Source organism: Hyposmocoma kahamanoa, unplaced genomic scaffold, assembly GCF_003589595.1.
Source record: "Hyposmocoma kahamanoa isolate Upper Pololo Valley unplaced genomic scaffold, ASM358959v1 100021, whole genome shotgun sequence".
Taxonomy (NCBI): Eukaryota; Metazoa; Arthropoda; class Insecta; order Lepidoptera; family Cosmopterigidae; genus Hyposmocoma; species Hyposmocoma kahamanoa.
Genome location: NW_020653200.1, coordinates 7,845,590 through 7,869,663, shown reverse-complemented (window position 1 = coordinate 7,869,663; position 24,074 = coordinate 7,845,590). Strand labels below are relative to the sequence as shown.

Sequence of the window (24,074 nt, the reverse complement as noted above, 5' to 3'; positions counted from 1 at the left end):
AGATCTCTTACAGGCGCTGTCAATGGCGGTAAAAGTCGAAAAAACTCAATACAAAAGATCATCATGAAGTTGTATATTGTCATTTTTAAACAGTTGTCTCTTAACAAAAAGTGGAAAAACTCATTTCTAACCTGATTTTTGACTTTTGTCTATAACTATGTACTTTGTTCTTGAACGAATATTTGTGTTATAAATTGTAAGCATTATGCAATTATATTGCAAAGCCGGGCGTATCTCAAGATAAACCGATTGACAACTCATTTGTAAATGATTTTGTCACAGCCGACGTAAGTGCCAATGTGTTTACATTGTTGTACGTCGATACTACAAAATCGAGCATCGACTGTACGTCGTTTGTTGCGTAAGTTTTAAATGCAACCAAAGTCGTACAAAATCATTTTTGCGAGATGCTTTCATTGTCTTGGACTGATTGTGATAAAATTGTTTCTTTTATCGCACTTAACCACAACATTGCAGAAAATTAAGTGTTCTCATATTAATTTTTCAAATTCTATTGCAATAAAGTTTATTTCATAAGTGTAATTATGTCATTTTTTGGTGTTTTTGTATAAGGCAAAGGTAAAGGAAGAACGGCAATATGGACGTCACCACCTTAAAATTTGGAATAAACAATGAATCTATTTAAAATAATAATAATCATCATTCAGTCATAAGAGAAATACTAGCATTCAACAAAGCTGAGTAAAGCTGTGACTCAAATTATAACTAAAATTATTTATTTTTCCAGTAATGTCATAGCGTAAACAATCTAATATTTGCGTAACAATATAATACTATGTGGGACTGATCTGAAAGTGTTTTATTAATTACCAAATAATGATAATGTTTTCCTACAATAATGATATTCAAAAGGTACCGAGTAATCACTACCTAATGCCTACATCGCCTTTTCCGAGTTCTTCCTGGTACGTGGTGTTTGGTTATGTCCATCGACTTTTCTTGCCGGCTGTACCTAATTTGGAATAAATAGCGCCACCTCATAACTGTCTTTGAAACTACAGCGCATGTTCTGGTCTTTTGCCCACTCAGAACCAAGGATTCCATTTTCTATGTTTACCTCACTTCTCACGTGACGAAATAACCGCACAGTATATTATTTAGGCGCACGCCAAGTTATGTGCTTTAAGCATCTATTGTTATTGCGAAGACGTACAAAACTTACCTATTTCTGCCGCCAAGCAGTAATATGAGCATTCCGGTTTTGAAGAGTCAGGGTGCTAGTGAAATTACTTTACAGATCATCAATCAATTATTTACAGATCTTTACGATTTAAAGCTCTGAGCGGTATTGCAACTGTTATGGACATGCGTGTCGCTTACCACCAGGCGCTCAACTTGTTCGCTCCGTCACTTGACATCATACAAAAACCCTCTCTCTGACCGATAACACTGGGTTAATTTTTATTCTACCCCTTTTTGTTGTAAACACAGGGTGTCCATATTAAGAGAGAAGGAGATTAAGATTGTAGTATTTTTTATCTACTCAACATTTTGAAAAATACCTTGCACTAACAATTAATTGAGAATGTTTATGTCTCCCCAAATTATTTATTTTAATGAATAAATTAATGAACGAAATATTCTTTATTGCACTTAAAATTACAGCGACAACACAAAACAGTAACTTAAGTATAAAAAAACAGTAAATTAATTGCAACAGGCGGCCTTATTGCTATGTAGCCATTTCTTTCAGGCTACCTTAGGATAAAAATTTTAATTTGGATATGTTAGTGAAAATCTATGCAAGCAAAGTTTCATTGTCGCACGAATGTTCCACTACACGTGACGTGTCAACGATATTTTAATAACATTATTTGCATTTGTTACTAAGAAGTAGGTGGCAAAAGACAAGGAAAGGGTATGGAATCAGATAGACAAATGAAATATACAATAAACATTTCTATAATTTACCGTTTCTGTTTTATTTTATTCGAAAACCTATCAACAATTCAAGAAACCACGTGAACAAATAAAAATACTACGCAGATCATATAATTTATTGGATCACAGAACTAAATTTCGTACATTGTAACTACATGTTTTAAAGTTATTCAGTTTGAGCAACTTCATTAACCACACCAATACCATAAACAATTTTACATCAAGGAAAATAGTAACAATACAAATATCACTTATAAACATTCTAATAAATTTAAATAAATATACTGCACAATTCACTTATACATTTAAAACACATTTTCACATTTTAATTCAATTAAAAACAGATCGAAATACTGAATGTGTCAGTTTCGAAACTATAATGACACTAGATAAAAAACATACATACACTTTAGAATTTTTTTTATTGCTTAGTTTATTCTTAGGAAGAACTTTGTATTGCATACATTGAGTGGAAGCAAAGCACTGCAAACAGCACAAGAGAGGATAGACGAGATTAAAATAATATAACTCGACTGTTAAAATAAAATTAATAGAAATGTAGTTCATCTTCTACCATTCCCTGGAAATTCATTCACCAAGCGAAACGACGACTTACTCTAATGTATTACAAAATGAAGTAATAAGATTATAAAAAGAGTACCTACATCTGTTAATACTTTATTTTTTATTTCCGCATGCGGATAAGTTTTCTCGTGGCGTTTCTTTCTAGTTATATTTTTATATAGGTTTGCAGTCGATTAATAGAATCGAAACATATATTAAATAAAAAATTAAATGACTTTTCTAGAGTATAAACAATCGTATTGCTCTACAAGAAGTTTGCTTCAACAAAAATATTGTTTAGTTAAAACTTGAGCAAAAGTAATGTATACAATATTTGCTCGAACTGATGTCAGCCGAAAGTTACAATAGGGTAACTTACATTAATCGTAAAATGGTTAGACGACGATGGCGTCATGTAAAGCTGCAAATTAGGAACACAACCTTCGTTATGGGGAAAACTTTATGAATTTCAAAACAATATGGTAAACCATGAGTCTAAGTTTTTTTTTGTATTAAGATATGTTTGTTATATTATAGTCGACGTAGTATACAAAAAATAATACTAGTTGGCATAATAGCGCAATACCAGTTTTTTTCAAATAATCTAGATTGTAAGAATCTATGTATGTATGTCCATTTGCTCAGCATGAATATGAGTTGGCACTTTGTTGTCGCTGTTACATATCCCAAGCTATCAACCATTTCATCTTTCTTTTTACAATACATACAATGTTGTAATGGTCCAACTATCCATGATTTTTTTTTTATATTAAAGGTAGATAATATAATATTAGCACGGTATATGAACAACATAGATGAAATTGTAATCAATAAAGAAAATTAAAAATATCAGCATAGCGTGCTACTTAACGCGTTTTCAGAACCTGAATTTATTTAAATACGAAAACGGTGAAGTTCTTTTAATAGGTTTGGGCCGGGCTTTTTTAAAAAATCATAGAACATGCACAAAGCAATGGTTCCAATCAGCAGAAAATAAGCAATGAATTAAAAATAATTATGCAACGACGAAAAATGCAGCTATGTCATACCTACCTGAAAAGATTGAAAGGAGTGTTCAACCAATTTATGAAATTGTTTAAAACAACAAATAAATAATCCATGTAAACCAGAAAATGAAAAATGGAAACTGAGCTTTTGATTAGGCGTAAACATTGATCCTCTGTATTTTTATTGTTGAGTGAACAATTTGTAGCAATTAAAAGGTAAAGAAAGTATTTTATACAATGTATATGAAAAATTTTAATGGTGTTCTATCTTATATTTTTAATTTAATGATTTGTACTTGTCATAGTGTGCCTTAACTATATCTATGATTTTAAGTTATTAAAATTTGAATAAATAACAATTACATTGTTAATCTGAACCCACCATTAGAAAAAAGTAGTTGAATATGATAAAATCAAATTGCATACGTAATATGGTAAATACAATATTCAGCAATATATATCTACGTTATACACCATTTCACAAATTACTCTTAAAGAAACTGTACCTAAGTTACTTCATCATTATGTAAATACAGCATCAGCAAAACATTGTGTTTTAAAAAAATATATACATTCTTTAACTACCAATCTGCTTCATGTCAGCGTCAATGTATCTATATTTATTCTATACAATAAAATCAATATGATGTACGCATATTATACAATATAATAGAATTAAGAAAGGAATACAAAATGTTACAGCCATATATTTGCACTTTTAGTAAAATTCTACTAAAATTCTTAGCTGAGTGACAGTTTTCTATTCAAAAGTTTTCAATTATTCTCCTATTGTACCATTCAAACCAAGGGAAGTTTTGTCAAAAGTAATCCAAAGTGTAGTAATTACGTATTGACTATTGTGTACTTTGAAACTAAGTCTACGGGTAATAAAATCTAACAATAATCGCATGTGCTCTTTGCAGGTCTAAAACGTCAATGTGTAGCAAAATAATCATTATCTTTGTTATATTAACAATGTTAAAGACAAATATAAAAAGTACTTCGGTATAATCCGGCAAGTGACGGTATGTGATCAATTTGTTATTGCTCTTCGTTATAGTTAGTTCATTAGGTACGCGTGTCTTAATTATCGTAATATATTCCCGTTTAAATACCTAAAATATACAATTTGTTGAGGTATATTTTTGAACACTTACAGTCACTTGCTTCTACTTTGCACTGTATATTAATTTTATTAGCTTGGTAAGTGCAACAAACTATTTTATCTGTGTTTATAATGACCGACCCTAATTTTGAAAATGTGATATTAAATTCTCACCGAATTTCATCTGATAATTATATTAATTATCTTAATTCTCTAAGTTTTATTCGCATTATATAATTTGTTTATACTAAGTTTTATTTTATGTGATTTAGAATTTGGTTTCGCACTTGAAGCGTCTAGGCGAGACGAGTGTATCGTATTATAGTGTTCACAAACTAGTGTATTGATAACCAATGTTCTCTTAGCAAAACTCAAAATCACACGCCATGGCCAATGGCACTCCGATACAATAAGGTGCATTACGTTCCAAAGCGGAGCGAAGAAGAGCGAAGAAGAGTTCTGTTTCTACAATAAAGAGTATATTTTTCGTCTTTTTAAACACGCGATGTGAAGACTTCAAGCAATCAAAATACTATTTCTGAAACAAAGCTCTTTTAACGCTCCATTTTGGTAGACAGTGGACCTAACAATCCTTGTCAGTACGTAAAAATTTCAAGAGCATATCCCACGATCCGTCTCGCCCATTTCTCCGCGGGCTTAGCTACGCTACTTTCTTACATACTAGGTGCAATATAATGCGAATTCACGTCTTAAATATTTTTCATAATGTACATTTATTTATACCTATGTAGTTCTTTAGAAGTTTGTATAGTAAATTATCGTTAGAGTTACACTTATCGATTTGGCTGATTGTTACTACTAGTCGTTATATAACAATACTTTATTTTTCCACTAAGTAATATAAAAACTTAACATCTTCGCTACAACAACAAATTGTGGATAATTTTATCAGTATTAAATTCATTGGCTTACAGATCTCTCACATTTTGATTTACTCTATGCATGCTTAACTTGGAAGTTACAATGACTTGATCGGGACTAGAAGGTGCCTTTAAATTTTCTAAAATTAATATAAGTAAGTAATTATTAGCATTACTAAACTAGAGAAGACCAGACGTGAAAAACCACGAAACCGAAGAATTACGGAGTCAGTCTTTATGAAAATTTTGCCGCAAAAAAACTTCAAGTCACTCGTTATTATCATAGATATTTCTTTGCTGTCGCTTGCACATGAAATTATTATACAAAAACAATAGTGTAAATAACAATTTTAAAGTATGTTAAATAGCCTTAGATGCAATCCCAGTATGTTCATAGTAGGAGGCAAATAGTGCTATCATATTGTGATATACATATACCTACCTAATCTAATTAATTATTACAATTCATAGACGTCTTAATTCTCGTCACTGCCTCAGTACAATAACACTTTTAAATAACATTGAGCAAATTCAGAAAGTAAGAACATCCCGTTAAAGTGACTTGGAACTAAATGTTGCACCTGTTATATATTTTATCCCAAGAAGGAATGTTGGCTCGAATTTATGAGAAGATTCCAGGATTTAAAAAGCAGCCATGAACCAAAACGATATGTGTACGAAATCTGACTTCATACTCAACACGTCGTTTGAAAGTATTTTTATTTCATAAATTACTATTACAGAGATACTGATCCGTATTCGTTTCTCATATTACTAAATTAATCACATATAATTAAATAATATGTTCGTATTGGTAAATTCCAACAAATGCAATCTGAAGTCATTGCATTCGAGTAGGAAATTTAACACTTCAACCTTTTTTTGCGAATGGCAAAATATTATACCTACTTAGGAATTGACTTATGTATTTATTGGTTGGTCATAAAATGCTACAAGCCACTAGAAGTTGTAATAACGAACAAATCGGATCATTTAGATTTGTCTAGTTAAAACTATCTTCATTACTATAAATTCTATTTTTCTTGACCATAGTCAGAAGTCACAACTCTCTACATTAGTGATCCTCAAGTTGAATCACGTTCGTAGCTTACTTTCCCGAGACCTAATTTATTGAACTTTCAATATAGGTACCTACATACATATAAGGTGTTGGTAAATAAAATATAACTGTAATATTAGATTATCACTGTCTATATATACGGTGTATATAGATCCTCAAACGCGTGTAGGTTCCATTAAATTTATTATATTTTTTTAAAACAAAAATATACTTTAAGCATTAAACAAGTCTGAGTTGATGACAACTTAAAACTTTTAGTTTTATAAAAATAACTTTTGTCTAACGCGTTTTCTTAATGTAATAATTCACAAAAAAGTTATAACTACGTAGAAAAAGTGTTCTGTGCACTAGAATCAATATTGAAGTGTATAACCGGTGTATATTGGTATGCAGAGGAACAGAATCTTTTCAGAATTAAATTCGTACCCCTGGTATAGTAAAACCACATGTGATCATACATCAAACGTGTTTTTATCACATTAAAAGTCATAAAAATAATGCGTACTACTCGTACCGTTCATGTAACAAATTATGTACGTTTGTTGGTAGGTCAATGACGAACGAATATGTTATTCCGTAAATTCGATTATTCTTTTATTTAAATTACCGACTAATCTCGTTAGTAGAATTTTTAAAACTATCTCCTTAAAAGTTATCTTTTTACATATGTGGCCTTATTTACACCAAGGCTGCGAATTCTTAAAATTTTAAACCTAATAAATCAATATTTACATTTTAATATCCTTAATAACCACAGTATATCGTATTGGTTTCTAAAAACCACAATAAATGCTGCCAATCGATTATTTGAAGATTTAAAAATCACATACCTACCTAGGATTTATTAAATCACCATGGTACTTAATGACATAAAATTCAATACAAGTTTACAAAGTAACAAAGGGATAAAAAGTAACATTAACATAAAGTACAATAACGTCGTAGATAATCACAGGGAATAGGCATGTGTTTCGGAAGATTTTAATTAATTTTTTTTTTTATTATTCATCTAAAGAAATATATGCATACATAATTTGTATTTGTACGTTAGTGAATACTTATACACATACATTTATTCACTAAAGCATTTGAAAATACAGAGTTCGCAGGCATCGCATATGTTCAACTCTGACCTTTCCTGTTGAGATTATATTATGAACAAAAATTTGACAGACCTTTTACATAGACGCCTTCCCCTTTCCATCATCGAGGGACTAGACGCATGCCAGGGTTCCACCTCTATGTTGTGGATATTCTAAGGATTAGTAGCGTTTCGGTTCCACATTTATATGGAGAACGAATTGGAATTCCTTCCCTGCAGACTTGTTCCCTGAATGGTCTAACTTGGGCTTTTTCAAAGCGAGAGTATATCGTCAGCCTCTGCTATCAGTCAAATGCTCACTCACAAATTTGTTATGTAAAAAAGTATATCTTGTTAATGTCTACAAAATATATTGTTATACTAAGTGGCGGGACGAACAAGTCGTGGGCTTGGAGATAAGCGACACTCCTGTTCATAACAGTTGCAGTGCCACTCGGAGCTTTAAATCGCATAGGCACTGGCACTTCGCCCTTCAACCTGATATATAAGTTGACAAGTCCCATGTGCCTGTAATTTCAGAAAAATTATAGTATTGAAATAACTATTTACTGTGATAAGATCACACGCGTTTCCGTCTGTCTGCTACATTTCGTTCGATAACAAATTGACAATGGAATGGGGTTAACTAGAGTTGCCACCAAATTTTATAACAGTCAATTTTTTAAACATAATATTTTATTATATTAATATATTTATTTTGTGGTTTTCAATACCTATTAGTTTATAAATAAAAAGTATTCACATGCTTATTCCCTATTATGTAACCCACGGATGTACATAACATCAAAATATTAACAAATCGAGTTTTTGTACTAACAGAGAAATTTTACGAACAACTCGTAATAAAAAAGGAACTTATTATTACACCTAGATACAAAATTTCAGTAAAATGTTTCGTAATCTAATTGCGTACCAAACAGAATTAGTACTTAAGAGGAAAACGGAAGTAATTAATTGGATTTTGGCTTCTAATTTGGATTTTTTTATGTAAAGGGGCACTATTCGAGATGTTTAAAGAAATGTGCGAAAGAATCCTTGTAATACTGTAACTTTGATGAATTCGGATTTTGCTTATTTATTGTATATATCTTTATTCTACCTTAATAAGTTTTTCTACGATTTAACTACAACACATCAATCTGAATTATCGTTATTTTCACGCATTATTTAGCCGTTGTTAGTTATTGTTGCTGTCAGTTTAAGGGCACAAGTGGTTATTCGTATTCATAACAAAGTAGAAATTTTATTAAATAAAAGGTTGTCTATATACATATAAACTATATATCATACTTGGTATAAAACTGATATTAATTATGGAACCTGAACCGTATTAATTTGTTGCAGGATCATTATTTTAGTTTCTTCCATTTTTCTTTCTATTTCACGTTGGTAATTTGCCGCGTTACTAATTTCTCAATTTTAGTTACCTACTTAGTTTTTTATTCACTTACTGGGCACAATTATTAGATCATTTGAGTTGCGGAAATAGAACCTAGTTAATAGGACGATAAAAAATATAAGAAATGCACTACCTTAACCAGTTTAAGGAAGATTCTTAATTAGCCGGCGACCCTTAAAAGATCTCTGTGCTAATAACAGGGGCTCTATAGTTTAAAATGTCTATTACAGGTGCGCTAACAAAACTTTGTACACCTAACTTAAACCTAAAAAACACTTTTTTTTTTAATTTCCGTCATCCTCGTAATGCCGCTAAATGATTTTATTTAGTTATTCTGAACTAGGAAGATTTTAGAACTTAAATTACAAAATGTACTTTTATGAGATATATTATGTTTCTTTAGCAATATGTGCTGAGATATAAAGGATTATTGCAAGTTTCTAAATTCAAAAAGCTTTTTAGATAATTATAATGGAGGTTCGACAGTGAGCACCCTAAAATTTAGTAAATGCTAATATCGAGCATTTAGTTTAAAATTAACATAGAGCCATTCAGTTTTCTTCGCCAAGTAATACCAAATCGTCTGCCACGACATCTGATACGTGGAGGTAAATGATCCAATACATGAGGTTAAAACAGACGAAACACACTGGGAACACGATGCGTGAATACTTGTCGATATCTGATGGTGTGGTGCCGAGTAGTTTGTTGATGCCCTGCAAATAGTTACTTACTTCATATCATGACTTCAGACGTCGTCTCCAATCACAGCACTAAGCACAATACAATTAATTCGCCTGTGGCCTTTACTTACTTTCGCTACGCGACACACAACATTCGCTAAAGGCATTATACGAAAATTCCAGTCGGAATTAATTGAGGTGACTTCATGTACATACCTTTGAAGCTGGAATGATGATAGGTGGTCCACCAGCTTCTTCATCTGGTGGAGGACCAGGGGGGACAGGTGGACCTCGAGCGCCATTTATTGTGTTTTCCAAAGTGCCACCTTTGGAGTATGCTTTGGGATCGTGAACTTTGAATCGAACTTCCTGTTGTACAAATTAGATAGCGAAAGTTTGATAATAAAGTATTTTTGTAAATGTGATAAAAATGAAGATTATATGTAGGACACTTATGCGTATTGTAAATTAGTACTAACCGAAGATCGACTTGGTGGCGGCGGTCTCGGAAGTGTACTTGTCCGCGGAGGTGGCATGGGCTCAGATGTTCCTGGCGGGGGGCCATCTATTTGCATTTTCTTCTCAGCAGCCATTTTTTGCACAGCAGTAAATCTTTGTTTCCTCATTTGTATCCTTTTTGCCATATAGCCGACTGTCGCGTATTCTGTAATAAAATGATATAGTCAAACAAAGGGTTTCGAAAAAAAATCATCGCCAAGCAAGTAAATCAAAGAGGACATTACATATTCAACATACAGCGAAATAAAAAACGTGTACCAATTTCTCGGAGCACAGTATGATTACAATTATTTTCTGTTGATACGTGTTAAAAAGCGACGCCACGAGGTTTACATCTGATGTAAAATAAATTTCAATATTTCAATTCAGTGGAATGTTTCGAATGGAGTGCTTAATTTACTTAAATTTTAATTTCGTAAACCGATGTTGAATTTATAAACGTGCAATAAATAATTAATAAAATTATAAATGTAAATTTTAATAATTGATCAGGAACTCCATGTTTACTCTGTTACCTAGAAGACTGGCGAAGACCATCACGAAGCAGGTACCGAGATAGACGTCGATAGACTTTACGTAAGAGATCTTCGGCAGAGCAGCGTTTGTGGAGGACATGAGCGTGGTCATCGTCAACACGGTGGTAACACCCAAAGAGACTCGAGCAGGAGTCGCATTTCGATTAAGCCAGAAAGATACCCACGAAATAATGACGATCAGACCAGACGGGATGTATATTTGGATCAGATAATATCCCATTGAACGGACGAATTGAATTTCACACGCTAATCTTGAGTAATTTCCTGTAACGAATTGTTTTTATTAGATACTGCTTAATTTCGTAGTCTTTTAAGTACAATTTCGTAAATGTTCTATGAATAATAACATACACAATGAAATATTATAGCAAAAAGTTGATGTGACGAATAACATGCATGAATTACCATCTACATTTTAATATGTACACAAAGTAATTATTTTTAGTTGCAGGGTCGTCAAGCGGTCTATCAACGTGCTTGGTACCTGTGGTAAGAGATATCTCCATAGCTCGCTGGCGATGGCCGAGCACCTTGAACTGCGGCAGCGACACCTCACTCGACACGCCCACAGAGTTAGGGCCTTCATTCCACTTGTATCGGATGTCCCTCATGGTGTAGCCGACTGTACCATGCAGAGATACGTAAAGATAAAGTAATACTTCCATCATACTGGGTTTTCGAATAAGTACATTCGTAAAGAAAAAAATATTATTTAATGTACATGAACTACGATCAAGACTTTTTGCAATACATTGTAGGTATTGTCAATTCTATTAGCTACGAGTATAAAAGCGTGGTCTGTAACGATGATTTCAAATGAACCCATTTCTGTATACCACTTCTGTAATAAAACAGCGTTTGTAATTTTAGGAAGTACGTATACACCACGTAGAGGTGTTATGAAAAATATCATTTAAAATCATTTAAATTATTACTTAACTACAACAGAGCCTTTGAAAAGAAATAATGGTATTTTACTCACAACTTTCGATTTCAATATTACATAATTGACGATCCATCGGGAAATATTGTAAATCCATAGGACAAGAAGCAGTGATAGTCAGTCTGTAAAACAGAATTAACAAGTGTAACATTAGTGTCGTAACTAAAAATTGTGGAAATAAGAAAAACTATTTGAAAATGAAAAAAAATATATCGACTGAATCTTATTGCGAATAATGTGATTGTTTTTATTTATACATTAATAATTGCCTAATTATCCGTTTATAAACGAGACTATATTAATTGGTTTCATACAATATTATTGTATTTCTATGACATTATTGCTTTATAATTAATAAAACTGCCTCCGTGGCCGAATGGTTACCACGGACTGCCACGCAGAGGTCTCGGATTCCATTCCCGAGTCGGGAAAAATATTTGTAAGGCCTACATCTGTTTCTGTCGTGAGCTTGGGTGTAATTTGTGGTTGTCTATGTGTGCGTCCATGGCACCGGCGACACAGGGTTTCCCTAATGCGGGGCTATGTTGAGTGTGTGCGTTGTTGCTGTTGTTATTGTTATTAAATATTGTATTTCTTTAATATTGTTGCCTTGTAATTAATAAAACTGCCTCCGTGGCCAAATGGTTACCACGGACTGCCACGCAGAAGTCTCGGATTCCATTTCCGAGTCCGGAAAAATATTTGTAAGGGTTACATCTGTTTCTATCGTGAGTTTGGGTGTAATTTGTGGTTATAGTATGTGTGTGTCCATGGCACCCGCGATACAGGATTTTCCTAGTGCGGGGCTATGAAGGGTTTACCTAGTGTGTTAAAAAAAAACTATGAATGTTGATTTAAATATTCAACTATATAATAAGTCTGTTTCGTAAAAGAAAATACTCTTTAAGTACCTTATACTTCGTGTAATAGATCCTGAATGATGAATTCGTATGAACTCGTTGCTCGTAGTAGCGATGTGGAAATAAGACTGTTTCTCATTTACAAAGAACGTGTCGGGTACCCATATGTTCCTAATGAATTCCGACCCCACAGAAAGTGTTTCAACTCCAGGTCTCTTTTTATAAGCTAACCTGGGATCTGTCCAAAACTGTCTAAAGTAGAAGTCCAAAGTGAAATCCTGAAACATTAATGTCATTGTAAAAATTACTCTGAATTAACACGTGATTGAACTGTAAGGGACGGCGCCCATTGGCGGGAAATACGGCAAGGGGTCACACTGATATGCAGCGGTATCCTTAGGCATTCCGAAGCATACTGTTGCGAGATCGTGCTCGCGCCTAGAGTCTATTCAGATAAGTCGTAAAATTAAATATAAAAGCCTGCCGAAGTATCCCAAAGGTGGTCGAGGAGTTCCGGCAGATGTCGGCTTGGTATCCCTAAGCATGCCACAGCTTTGTTTGCGTAGCTACAACCATTATCATTGAAATTTCAACACAATGTCATAACATTAAGGTATATCACTATTCGTCACATAAAAATAAATAAATCCCCTGCCGTGGTGTCCTGTCAGTGAGCGCCGAACCTACAACTATTATAATAAACTCAACCGCGCGGAGTAGTTTTCTTACCTATTTACTATATAAGTAAGCCAATAAATTTTATATTATATATTTTTTTGGACCCTTTAGAATAATCGTTGTTATTGCATAGGTAATGTAGTAAGTTATTTAATTAAGAAGCCAATCAATAACCACACTATTGTGTTTAAAACCATTATAGTAAATGAAACTAAAAGGTGTATTAAAACTTATTTTGGAGTATGAAATGTTCTCGAAACAAAAGAACTTAGACCGTTAATTAAATTTTTATTTGAAACAAAAATCCACTATCCAAGCAAGTATGTCGTACATAAAATGTACAGAACGTCGAATAATTATTTTTTCAAATTTTATTTTTAATTTTAGGCCAAAATTGTTTAGTTTCATGGACACTTCTGTATCCCAAGACACGATGACACCTATTAATTAACTCATTAAGATGAAATTTTATTAACCCGATTTTAGGCTACGGGGTGTTAAGTTGAATCAGAATGACTTTTGCAGTTTGCAAAAAAATATTGCTTACCCGTAGTCTGTATGGTGTGGTAAGCACGATTTCATTCATGTGGGAAGTTATTGGATACCGTTTTTTCATAAGCAAAAGTTATTCTATATCATGAGTAATACAATCACGTTTTCAAATAAGTTGGGTTACTAAAATTTCAAAAAATGTGCTCAGGAATGACGTACGTGTTTGGTTTGTCCTTCAAAGTTTTCTCATACGTGTTTCAGAACGTAAGTGCTGTTACTTTTGCGTAAAAATGTGCCCAAGTGATGGCGAGTCTATGTTTTCCAGACAGGTTTGTAAAATATTATTAACTTAACCCATTCATAGGCAGTAACGGCGTTTACCGTAAAGTTAAATATTTAATTTACACCGTTTCGCTATTATGGATCTCAAAAAACCAACGGGCTTGACAGTGTGCTTTCCAACTGCTTTTTGTATATTTGGCACTTACTACTTCTTCATAGAGAAATATCAACAACTGACAAAATCAATGATTTACATTGAACATTTCATCAAGTAAAATAAATCAACGAAATAAAGTGTCACTGTAAAATAGTAATAATAAAAATAAAAGTTAAAAATTATATATATATATATATATATATATATATATATATTCAGGTTAATTAAATAAAATATTTGAAAATATATGGTAAAATAAAACATTGAGTGAAAATTGTATCATTTGTAAAACATAAAACCAATAAAATAATGAATATTTAAACTATAGGTTCCCAAACATTTCGGCTCACCTCCCACTTAGGCAAGGTAAAAAATTTCAACACCCTCCACCACAAAAAATTATTGAAAACGCGAATTTTTTATATTAACTTAACACAAAAAATCACAACGAAAAAATTATGTATATGTTTTGTAGTTTATAACATGAATTGTCTAAATTCATGTTTATTAAAAAAAAGTGCGGTAGCACACCCTGGACATCATCAACGCCCCCCAATTGCGTCCAGTCCCCCTAGGACTCTTCAGCGCCCGCTGTGTGGCGGTAGTGACCACTTTGGGAAACTATGATTTAAATCTTATCAAAGAACATTTTATATTGAATCAATATAAACACTTGGGTGTACGAAAGGAGCCTCCCCGCAAGACGTACCATTCCTTTCCCGTAAGTCTGGGGTACCCTGGACAACAATCGGCGAGTACCTCACACCGAATGGCAAACCTTTTCACCACTATCAAAACGTATATATACTATAATATATAATATTATATATATATATACATATAATGCATGTCATCGATACGATAAAAAGAATATAAAAACTGCGGCACAAAGAAAAGTAGTGACATTTTTGTGTGCGTTACTACAAATACTGCCCATGAACTGGTTTAATTGCAGTGTTGCTGTAATAAATATGATTACCCATGCTTGAAGAACTAGCCTCTTGTCACCAGGTCATATTGGTTATTGATTGACAACTGGCTTATGAGATAAGGTCTTCTTAGTTGAGTCTTTTCTTCCATGATATATCCTAATTAACGGTAATACACCTACACGTGCTCGTAATATTGTAGTCATTGTAATCAACGTCTCGAAAATAGATACAGGATTTTTTTATAAATACGACTTTACTATGAATGTTAACAGTATTCATGATTCGAATATGCTCTTAAAGTTTTATACTTTTGTAAAATTTAATACGAAAACACGTGTGCGTGTACTATGTTCCATTTGTATATTATACTAATTTCTATATATAAGTTCCGGGTATCAGTCACGTCTTAAAGTGACTTTAATTAGTCCCCTTGATTTGGTTTCCACTAGGGGTCATACACCCTGGTGTTAAGTCGACAGAGCTCTTTTGGAACCTTTATCAAGGGTATTCGGTGATTAACACAATCTCTGATCATGGTCGACTCTCGTTTACTTAGTGAACTGTACAAAACTACTGACGTCACCACCTCTTTTAAAATTTTGTAACTCGTAACTAATTACCAGTGATCGGAATAGGTAAAGTATATTTACCTAAACTTCTACAACAGAGACAGAAAGTGAAAAATACCTTATGACAACATTTTTTTGTCCCGGATTTTTTCGGAGTTCGGGAAATCACTTAAATACATTAAAAATTGACGTTAATTGGAATAGGTAGGTAGTTTATATTTATATAAACTTTACGACGAGATGTTGCAACGACGAATTTTTCTGAATATTTAGAAAAGTTCCGACAAAATAATTCCCATTTAACACATGTAATTAGAATTATTAAGACTTCAAACATACTATTGATTTATGGACATTTCTCCGGGATTCTAAAACTATCGCGTCAACTCTTCGTATACACCTAGGTCACAGACCACATAAATACTAGTTTACGTTTTAAGTATACGTTTTCTTACCATAGAACAAATAAAATTTTAACGAAAAATTGATGGATGCAACAACTCGTCACAAAGTTAGAGTAACATATTATCTTCTACCGATGTGTCCCAAATAACGTCAATTTTTAATGTACTTAAATGATTTCCCAAATTCCGAAAAAATCCGAGACAAAAAATGTTGTCGTAAAGTAGTCTCCACTTTTTGTGTCTGTTCCTAGAAGTGTAAGTAAATATAATCTACCTACAAATTTTAAATAGCAAATTACTGGTCGTTGTCAATCATGACTAATCGTACTTGTATTATGTCCTTTGCTATTTAATAAATCGTGGATAGTTAATACGTTTTCATGTTCAACCGAAACTCATTGCATAAGTTTCTTAAGGTAATAGACACGAACACTCACAGCAAGATTACTATAAAGTAGAAATTTCAGACGAGTGACCAACCTGGAGTGTCAAACGAGTGTTTGAAAGTATAGTAAAAAATCCACAGACACAACAATTACCTACTCAAGAACATAAAAAGCTGAAAACAAAATACAACAATGGAGCAAATTTATGACAGAGTCTTGCTTTGAGGGATGCTTATTAGCAAGGAACATTTTTAGTATGTCTTTAGTCAGTTAGAGACACACCCGGGTGCGCACACCACTATACTAACGGATCTCGTTTTAGCGCAATACTATACATGGTATAATCGTTAAGTGTGTCCAAGTGATTCTTCCGTAAATAAAAGACATATCAAAAACCTTTTAACTAATATCGAAAGTACGTTACCTTATGAATAAAACGACATCAATAAATTTAAAAAAACTAGAAATATTCAATATTTTAACGTTAAACTCTCCCATACTGATGATTTATGGACATTTCTCCGGGATTCTAAAACTATCGCGTCTTCTCTTCAATATGACATTCGCAGAGGCTTTAGTTTCCCTACTTCTAACAACTGCTTTGAATACAATAATTTGTACTTACTTGAAAATAAACATTACTTTGCTTTTATTTAATTAAAAAATAGTTTTATTAATTTATTTATAGCAGTTTTATTACATGTAAACTTATTGTTACCTCCTAAGGTAGGGAAACTAAGGCCTCTTTACGAATGCCATATTAAATATATGGGACCGTTTAACGTTAACATTTCGGAAATTTCTGGTTTTATTTCTAAAAAGTTATTAATGGCGTTTTCCTCATTAAGGAACATACTTTCTATATCAGTTTTAAAGATTCGATATGTCTTATATTTACGGAATTATCGTCTGGGCACATTTAACTAATACACCCCGTATACGTAAACAATAAAATAAAGTAAGCGGTGCGTCGCCGTCCGGGTGGTCGGCTCCATAACGCCGGCATGCTCGCAGCCTCGTGTCTGGGGCTGCTCGGTCGCCGCGGCCAAGTGTGTACCGGAGCGACCGAGACAAGCGTGAGCTGACAGGGGCGAGTACCATGAGCACTTCGGAGACGGAGCTGATAGAGAGCACATACATGGTGACGCCCACCTCCACTGGCGGACCTGCAATCAAGCCCAATTGTGAGTCGCGTGCGCGCCTCGCGCCGTGAAAACCAAACCAGGTGACATGACGCCGGAATTCCCTCGATCGAACGTAGACTGAACGTTCACGACTTTCATAAAAACGCTAGCTTGTCGCTCGACCGAGGGTTGCTAACCTAGCTGCTTTGCCCGTTCTAAAGTGACCATCTACGTAAAAGTTTTGCAGTATTAAATACCATTTTCACTTCAGATAAGGAGCTGATGGAAAGCACGTACATGGTGACTCCCACATCCACTGGCGGTCCTGAAATAGTACATTGGTTACATTACCTGAATCTGCCCTGTGATATAATAATCACTTTCGGCTTTCCTCTAAACTAATATTGTGCATTTGTCTCAAATATTTAAAAATTTTGTACACCCAATGTACTCGCGACGTGAGAGATGACCATTGCTGCTCGAGTGAGACACAACCATGTAGGTAGTATACCTATAGCTATAAAGATGTCAATCAGGTAACGCCATTGGAGTTTATAATAAAAACAACATTTTTTATTTTTTAACTCCTTGTGTTTTGCATTTCAAAACAGAATAGGTCTTCGTCAACTTCCTCGAAAGTTACTTAATTTTTCTCATTGTCCCAGGAAATTTTAGCTATTCACTTAGTTGCTCCGAATCGTGTAAAAATCATTAATTTTCCAAACTTGTCTCACGATATTTTATCTCACAAAAGACGTAATTAGATAACAATGGTTTTTGGTAGTCAATTTGTTTAATCGAATAGATAAATGTATAACCAGTCAGATGAGTAATGAAAAATTTGGTTTGATTACTTTATGTACTATCAGACTATAATAAAGTAAAGTCATCCCCAAACCTGTGATTAATACAAAGCTCTTTAACAAACTGCAAAAAGCTAAGCGGGATAAGAAAAAGTAGGTAAAATTAGAAAAATTAATGACAGCAATATTGGTCATACTAACCTCCATAATTTGGCCTCACTCTCTTGTCATAGCTAACACTTAGGGAATCCAAAATGGCTGATATATTGACATCGCCAAACATCCCTCCTCCGCCCGCTCCCCTGTGAAAGAAAGCAGAAATTACGTAACATGTAACTTCAGCCACATTTTATAATAGGACTTGAGTACTATCTAATTTAGATGACTATCGTTGGCTAAATTTGAAACCTCGTAACTCCAATTTTGGAGTTTTTAGTTTTTTGTTTATGGAGAAACGAGGTTCACACATTTAGCCGACGCTGTTCATCTTTATAGCAAATATACACTTCGAAGTTTTAACTTATTTTTTTTTAATCCATAGCTGAATATCGTATCGTATTTATTGTATAATAACTCGACCGACCATTTCCAAAGTGACCAATATCGAGCCACAGGGGTCCAAGTCAGCGAAAAATAAATAGGGGGTGCTTAATGGGTATCCACGGGAGTGGAATCCATTTGGGCAGATTGTGACCAAAGTTTTGACTTTCCGTAAATATACATATATAATCAATATATAATATTATATATAAATTACCTATGAAATTTTTAATCATTTCACAATAAACAGATATTCGATTAGATATATGTATAAAAGTTAACATTATTTTTTTATAAAGTTCCTCACTAGAATTATGACAGCTGCAAAACACACATTTGAAATTGATGACTTTTAAAAAAAATTTAATATTAGAAAGGCAGAAAATCTACGTAAAACAGAAAAAATGGCAAATAGTCTACGAGACAAAAAAGTTTGGGAATCTATGAACTAAACTTGTTTCATTTGCAGAGCTACCCTTGAGAAGTTCGCGCTCCATTAAAATTTTGAAAGTAAATATTTTTACGTTGAAGCTTAAATATCAGACACAAGTTTCACACAAATAACACGCCTGTTACCGTCGTTTAATTTACTAAATTGAACGTGATCGAACCAAAACAACTCTCTGCCCTGACCACGATCGAAAATTAATTTGGCCGTGAATACAATTCATTTCCTTTGATTAAATTCTGCTCCCAGATTGGTGTTCACAGATATTTGTGCACCAATTTATACCACAAATCACCTTCAGTGAATCTAAACTTGTCCCCACAAAGCTGTTTCAGCCTTGTGTCCTTGCATTCTTCGTAGTGTTCAAACATTTTAAAAACAAGGATTAAAAAAGAAACGATTTATAACGAGTTCTTTCTATTACATTATTTGTATTTATTTATTGTCACATGTACATAGTCATGTGTCACAAATGTGTTATTACATAACAACTAGAGTTAAGTACATGACCCTAAATAGGGCACCACAAGTCAAGTTATTGAATAAAATATAAGGAAATATTATAATGAAACAAAATAAAAATAAAATTTAGAATACATATTGAGAGGCGTAAACAAAAACTGTCAAAATATAAATTGATGTCAGAATAGTTTTAGAACTAAAGCAAAAAACGTCGTGGAGAAGGTCCAGAGAATATAATATATTAATTAATATTATGAATTCGTCAGAAATTACAAATTATCAATTGATTATTAATAATTTATAGGTTGATTCATTGTGTTCACTTGGAGCGTAATCGTTGAAATAGTTTTACATTATTGAATTATTATATAGTTTCCGATTTTATAATAGCTTTTATTCGTTAAATATTTTCTTAAATTTTTAAAGAACAAATTGTATTTTCTTTCTTTTTTTATGTCAGGCGGTATTTTATTGTATATTTATCTTGCCTCAAGCACTAGCGTCAATCGAATCCTTTGGATATTTGAACTGAGGTAAGTGTAATAAGAGCTACAATTAAATTGAAGACATCTTAATTAAAATTTGAAAACTTAAATATCCATAGATTTGCCTCATTATATACGTACGTCCTTAGTACCTGATCGACTTCCTATTATGACCAGAGATATAATGATTATGATAGTAAATATTTTTGTTTAAGTGAAAACTCGAGGCTTTTATATGCCATCGTAAAATCCTCATAATAGTTGACATGATAATCCCCTTTTGATAATGACGTAGCATTGCCCTTGTGCAATACGCGAGAGAGCTGCGGCCGCTTTGAACATTTACAAACAGAATTGAGAGCTGAAGGTCTGCGATTGCGCCGGTGAATTTAACCGTACCCAATTCAATTCGTATCTAGTAATACGTTTTGATGTTGTATAGGTACGCTCGGTAACAGACATACAGACGATATAGTCAAACTTATAATATTGTTTTGCGAGAGTAATTAAAAATATTTATAAACTTCAGTGATATGATGCGGAAGGGATTATATTTCCTTATGTTCCAATTTTCAAAATTTCTGTTCTTTTTATAAAGTGAACAATAACAGAAAGAATATTTCATAGATATAGATACTTACTGCTCATAGAATTTATACTATTCCCATTCCGTAGTATTTATCAGTACATAGTCTGGTTGCAAACATTTTAATTCCGGCTCAAACTTGTCTTTCGACCAACTATCTTGCTTGACGTTAGTATTATGGCAACTGAGGACTTGCGATCGGAGTGAAGGCGGACGGGTGTTTGAAGTACTCCGGTCTATAGCGACGGTAATGATGATGAACCACAAATACTTTAGAATTATCAGAAAACACTGAGGCAGACACAACTGCTTCCGATATAATTGTGCTTTGTCGTCTGAATGGCTTTCGACTCAACATTTTTAGTTTTTTAGTTAGTTCGATTGCATTCCGGTGCCTTATATGCAGGATTGTCATTGGAAACGTCACCACTAGACTCAATCTCGGAGTCATTCAACGTTTGTGATAATTTATTTGTAATTTTTCATTCAATGTGAGTATTCATTTTACTTAATTGCTAATTAGTATTTTTTTTTTTTTTATAAAATATAGGTGCGCATTTGACCTCCATCTCACCTGATGGAAAGTGACGATGAGGTCGACGATGGAGCATGCACACCTAAATAATGCCTATTCACTCTCAACGTAAGTATAACGTTAGTTACTTAACATCATTCAAAACGCATATGTCCTTTTTAAAGATCTTAATATAGACACGTTGTCCTACATAAGGACAAAATGAAAATCTGATTTTCTAGAACAAATTTTTTTTTCAATATTTTTCCCATACTTTCTATAAACATTAGCAACGATTTATGGAGACGAAAGATTGAACGAAGATGGAACGAAAGATTTATGGAGATTCTCAATAAATATTTTCATTTGTTTCAACAACGACGTTGTCGTTGTCGTTGTCGTTGTCGCTTGCTTGTCGATTGCTAATTAGTACACTGTTAGTTACTTACAAAGATTCAATACGCATACATCCTTTTTAAAGATCTTCTTAATATAGACACGTTGTCCTACATAAGGACAAAATGAAAATCTGATTTTCTCGAACAAATTTTTGTTTTCAATATTTTATACTTTCTATAACATTAGCAACAAAGGTTCCTAAAAGTTTCATAAAAATGTTCTAAAAAAAGGTCTCTGAGTAGGCAAGAGGTTAATACTTACGTCACAGGACTATGAGCTTATTTTACAGTAAGAGAGTATACATCATTTCTAAAAATCATGGAATTAGTTTCTTCGCGTCTACCTCATATGTCTATGCGAACACGACATCATCGAAATGTGAGCCCATTGAATACATAATATTGATTTTTGAACATCAATAGTATGCGACGTGCCGAGTTTCGGCGTTTTGGATAACCGCATAAGCAAATAATTATGACAGCAAGTTTCTATAACAACGCGGTCGTCTTTTTTTATGACACTAATCAATATTATTAACATTGCCACCGCGCTTTTCACTGTGAGACAAGTTGACAAATCCCATGTGCCTGTAATTTCACCAGAACCCTTACCCCTCAAACCGGAAGCAGTAATGCTCACATTACTGCTTGGCGGCAAAAATAATTAAGGTGGCAGTACTTCCCTGGACGAACCCTTTCAAAGGAGGTCTACTGCTACGAAATAGATTGATAGACACCATCAGTTCATTTACAGTCAAAATAAATTCAATCTTATGAAGTATACCAAACAAAACACCAACGTTGTACTTGATGGATACTGAATATTGAACAAATATAACGAAATAACACTGACTTTTAACATTTATGCCGTTCGCGGTGAGTATTACCAGGTATAACCTATTTAAATTGGAAACATATGAAATTGATATATCCGACGTCGATGTAATAGTCGATAAGAGGCTTGTTTTGCACACAGGAAACGGATGGGTGGAAATGAATATACCAGGTCGCTTCGGTCAGATCGTTTAAATTGTTGAAACGTAAGTAAGTATTTTGAATTTTAATGATGAATTTTTTTAAGTTTGCTTAAAACTATTCGAAAATCGCTGTGGAAATTTGTACAAATATTCTTTAATTTACGTGGCGAAATTTTTTGGAAAACAATTCCTTTAGTTATTGACAATATTTACATTGAATGAATGTTTATACATAGGGCGCACTATAAGTTTCCGGAACTGGCCACTTACATAAACAATATTTAAAAAGTAATTACAACATTTGAATATGGTACTCTTCGGCTGTTTAATACAGTTTGTTTCATCTGACAGTCACTCGTTTTTACATTATGATGTCATTTTAGAAATTGTTTGCTATATCACCATGGATTTAAATCATGAAAAATTTTCGGGGTATGATTTTCTACGACTTTAAGTGTAATCAGCTCAGCGGAGCTTCGCTTGGCTTCAAACTGCTTTTGGCTATTGCAAGTCGGCTAGTGCAAGACGACTATTTATAGCTGGTTTGCAGTATTCAAACGCGGTCGTGTGAATCTCAGTGACGAATTTCTTGGTGGTCGCCCGTCCACTGTTGTGAACAACAAAAACATCGATGCTGTGCGCCGTATGATCAAAACAGACAGGCATGTGACATACCATGAGATTCGGGCATCTTTAGGCATAGGCATGAATCAAATGCAATCAATACTACACAAACATTTGGGTGTGTAAAAGCTGTGCTATCGGTGGATCCAACAAAATTTGAATGAGGCTCAAAAAAACGGATCGCATCATTTAGTGCAATGCCATGCTTACCAGATTTAACGAAGGGACGTCAAATTTGGTATGCGACATAGTAATAGGTGACGAAACATGAATTTATAGTTACGATCCCAAAACAAAGCAGCAATCGAGCGTATGGGATGATTGCTTCTTGGACTGAACACATGGCTACTGTTGCTGTGGAGAATCATTGTACCGTGTAGAAAATAATAATAGTAAGAATAATAATAAGAATAATAATAATGATAATAATAATGATAATAATAATAAGAATAATAATAATGATAATAATAATGATAATAATAATGATAATAATAATAATGATGATGATGATGATGATGATGATGATGATGATGATGACGATGACGATGACGATGACGATGACGATGACGATGACGATGACGACGACGACAACGACAACGACAACGACAACGACAACGACAACGACAACGAC

General features: G+C 33.4%; 1 protein-coding gene across 1 annotated transcript in view; it reads right to left on the bottom strand.

Moving 5' to 3' along the window:
* Positions 1–9,424: 9,424 nt before the first annotated feature.
* LOC113228117 (gamma-aminobutyric acid receptor subunit beta-like) overlaps positions 9,425–24,074 on the bottom strand; it is a 44,752-nt gene continuing 30,102 nt past the window's right edge. Inside the window, exons 2-10 of the mRNA XM_026461282.1 lie at positions 18,611–18,711; positions 17,864–17,931; positions 12,634–12,860; positions 11,762–11,844; positions 11,264–11,401; positions 10,759–11,043; positions 10,204–10,388; positions 9,941–10,093; positions 9,425–9,757 (exon numbers count right to left, since the gene is read on the bottom strand). Of these exons, the coding sequence (XP_026317067.1) occupies positions 9,593–9,757; positions 9,941–10,093; positions 10,204–10,388; positions 10,759–11,043; positions 11,264–11,401; positions 11,762–11,844; positions 12,634–12,860; positions 17,864–17,931; positions 18,611–18,711 (1,405 nt within the window). The 3' untranslated portion in view covers positions 9,425–9,592. The remainder of the gene's footprint in view (positions 9,758–9,940; positions 10,094–10,203; positions 10,389–10,758; positions 11,044–11,263; positions 11,402–11,761; positions 11,845–12,633; positions 12,861–17,863; positions 17,932–18,610; positions 18,712–24,074) is intronic.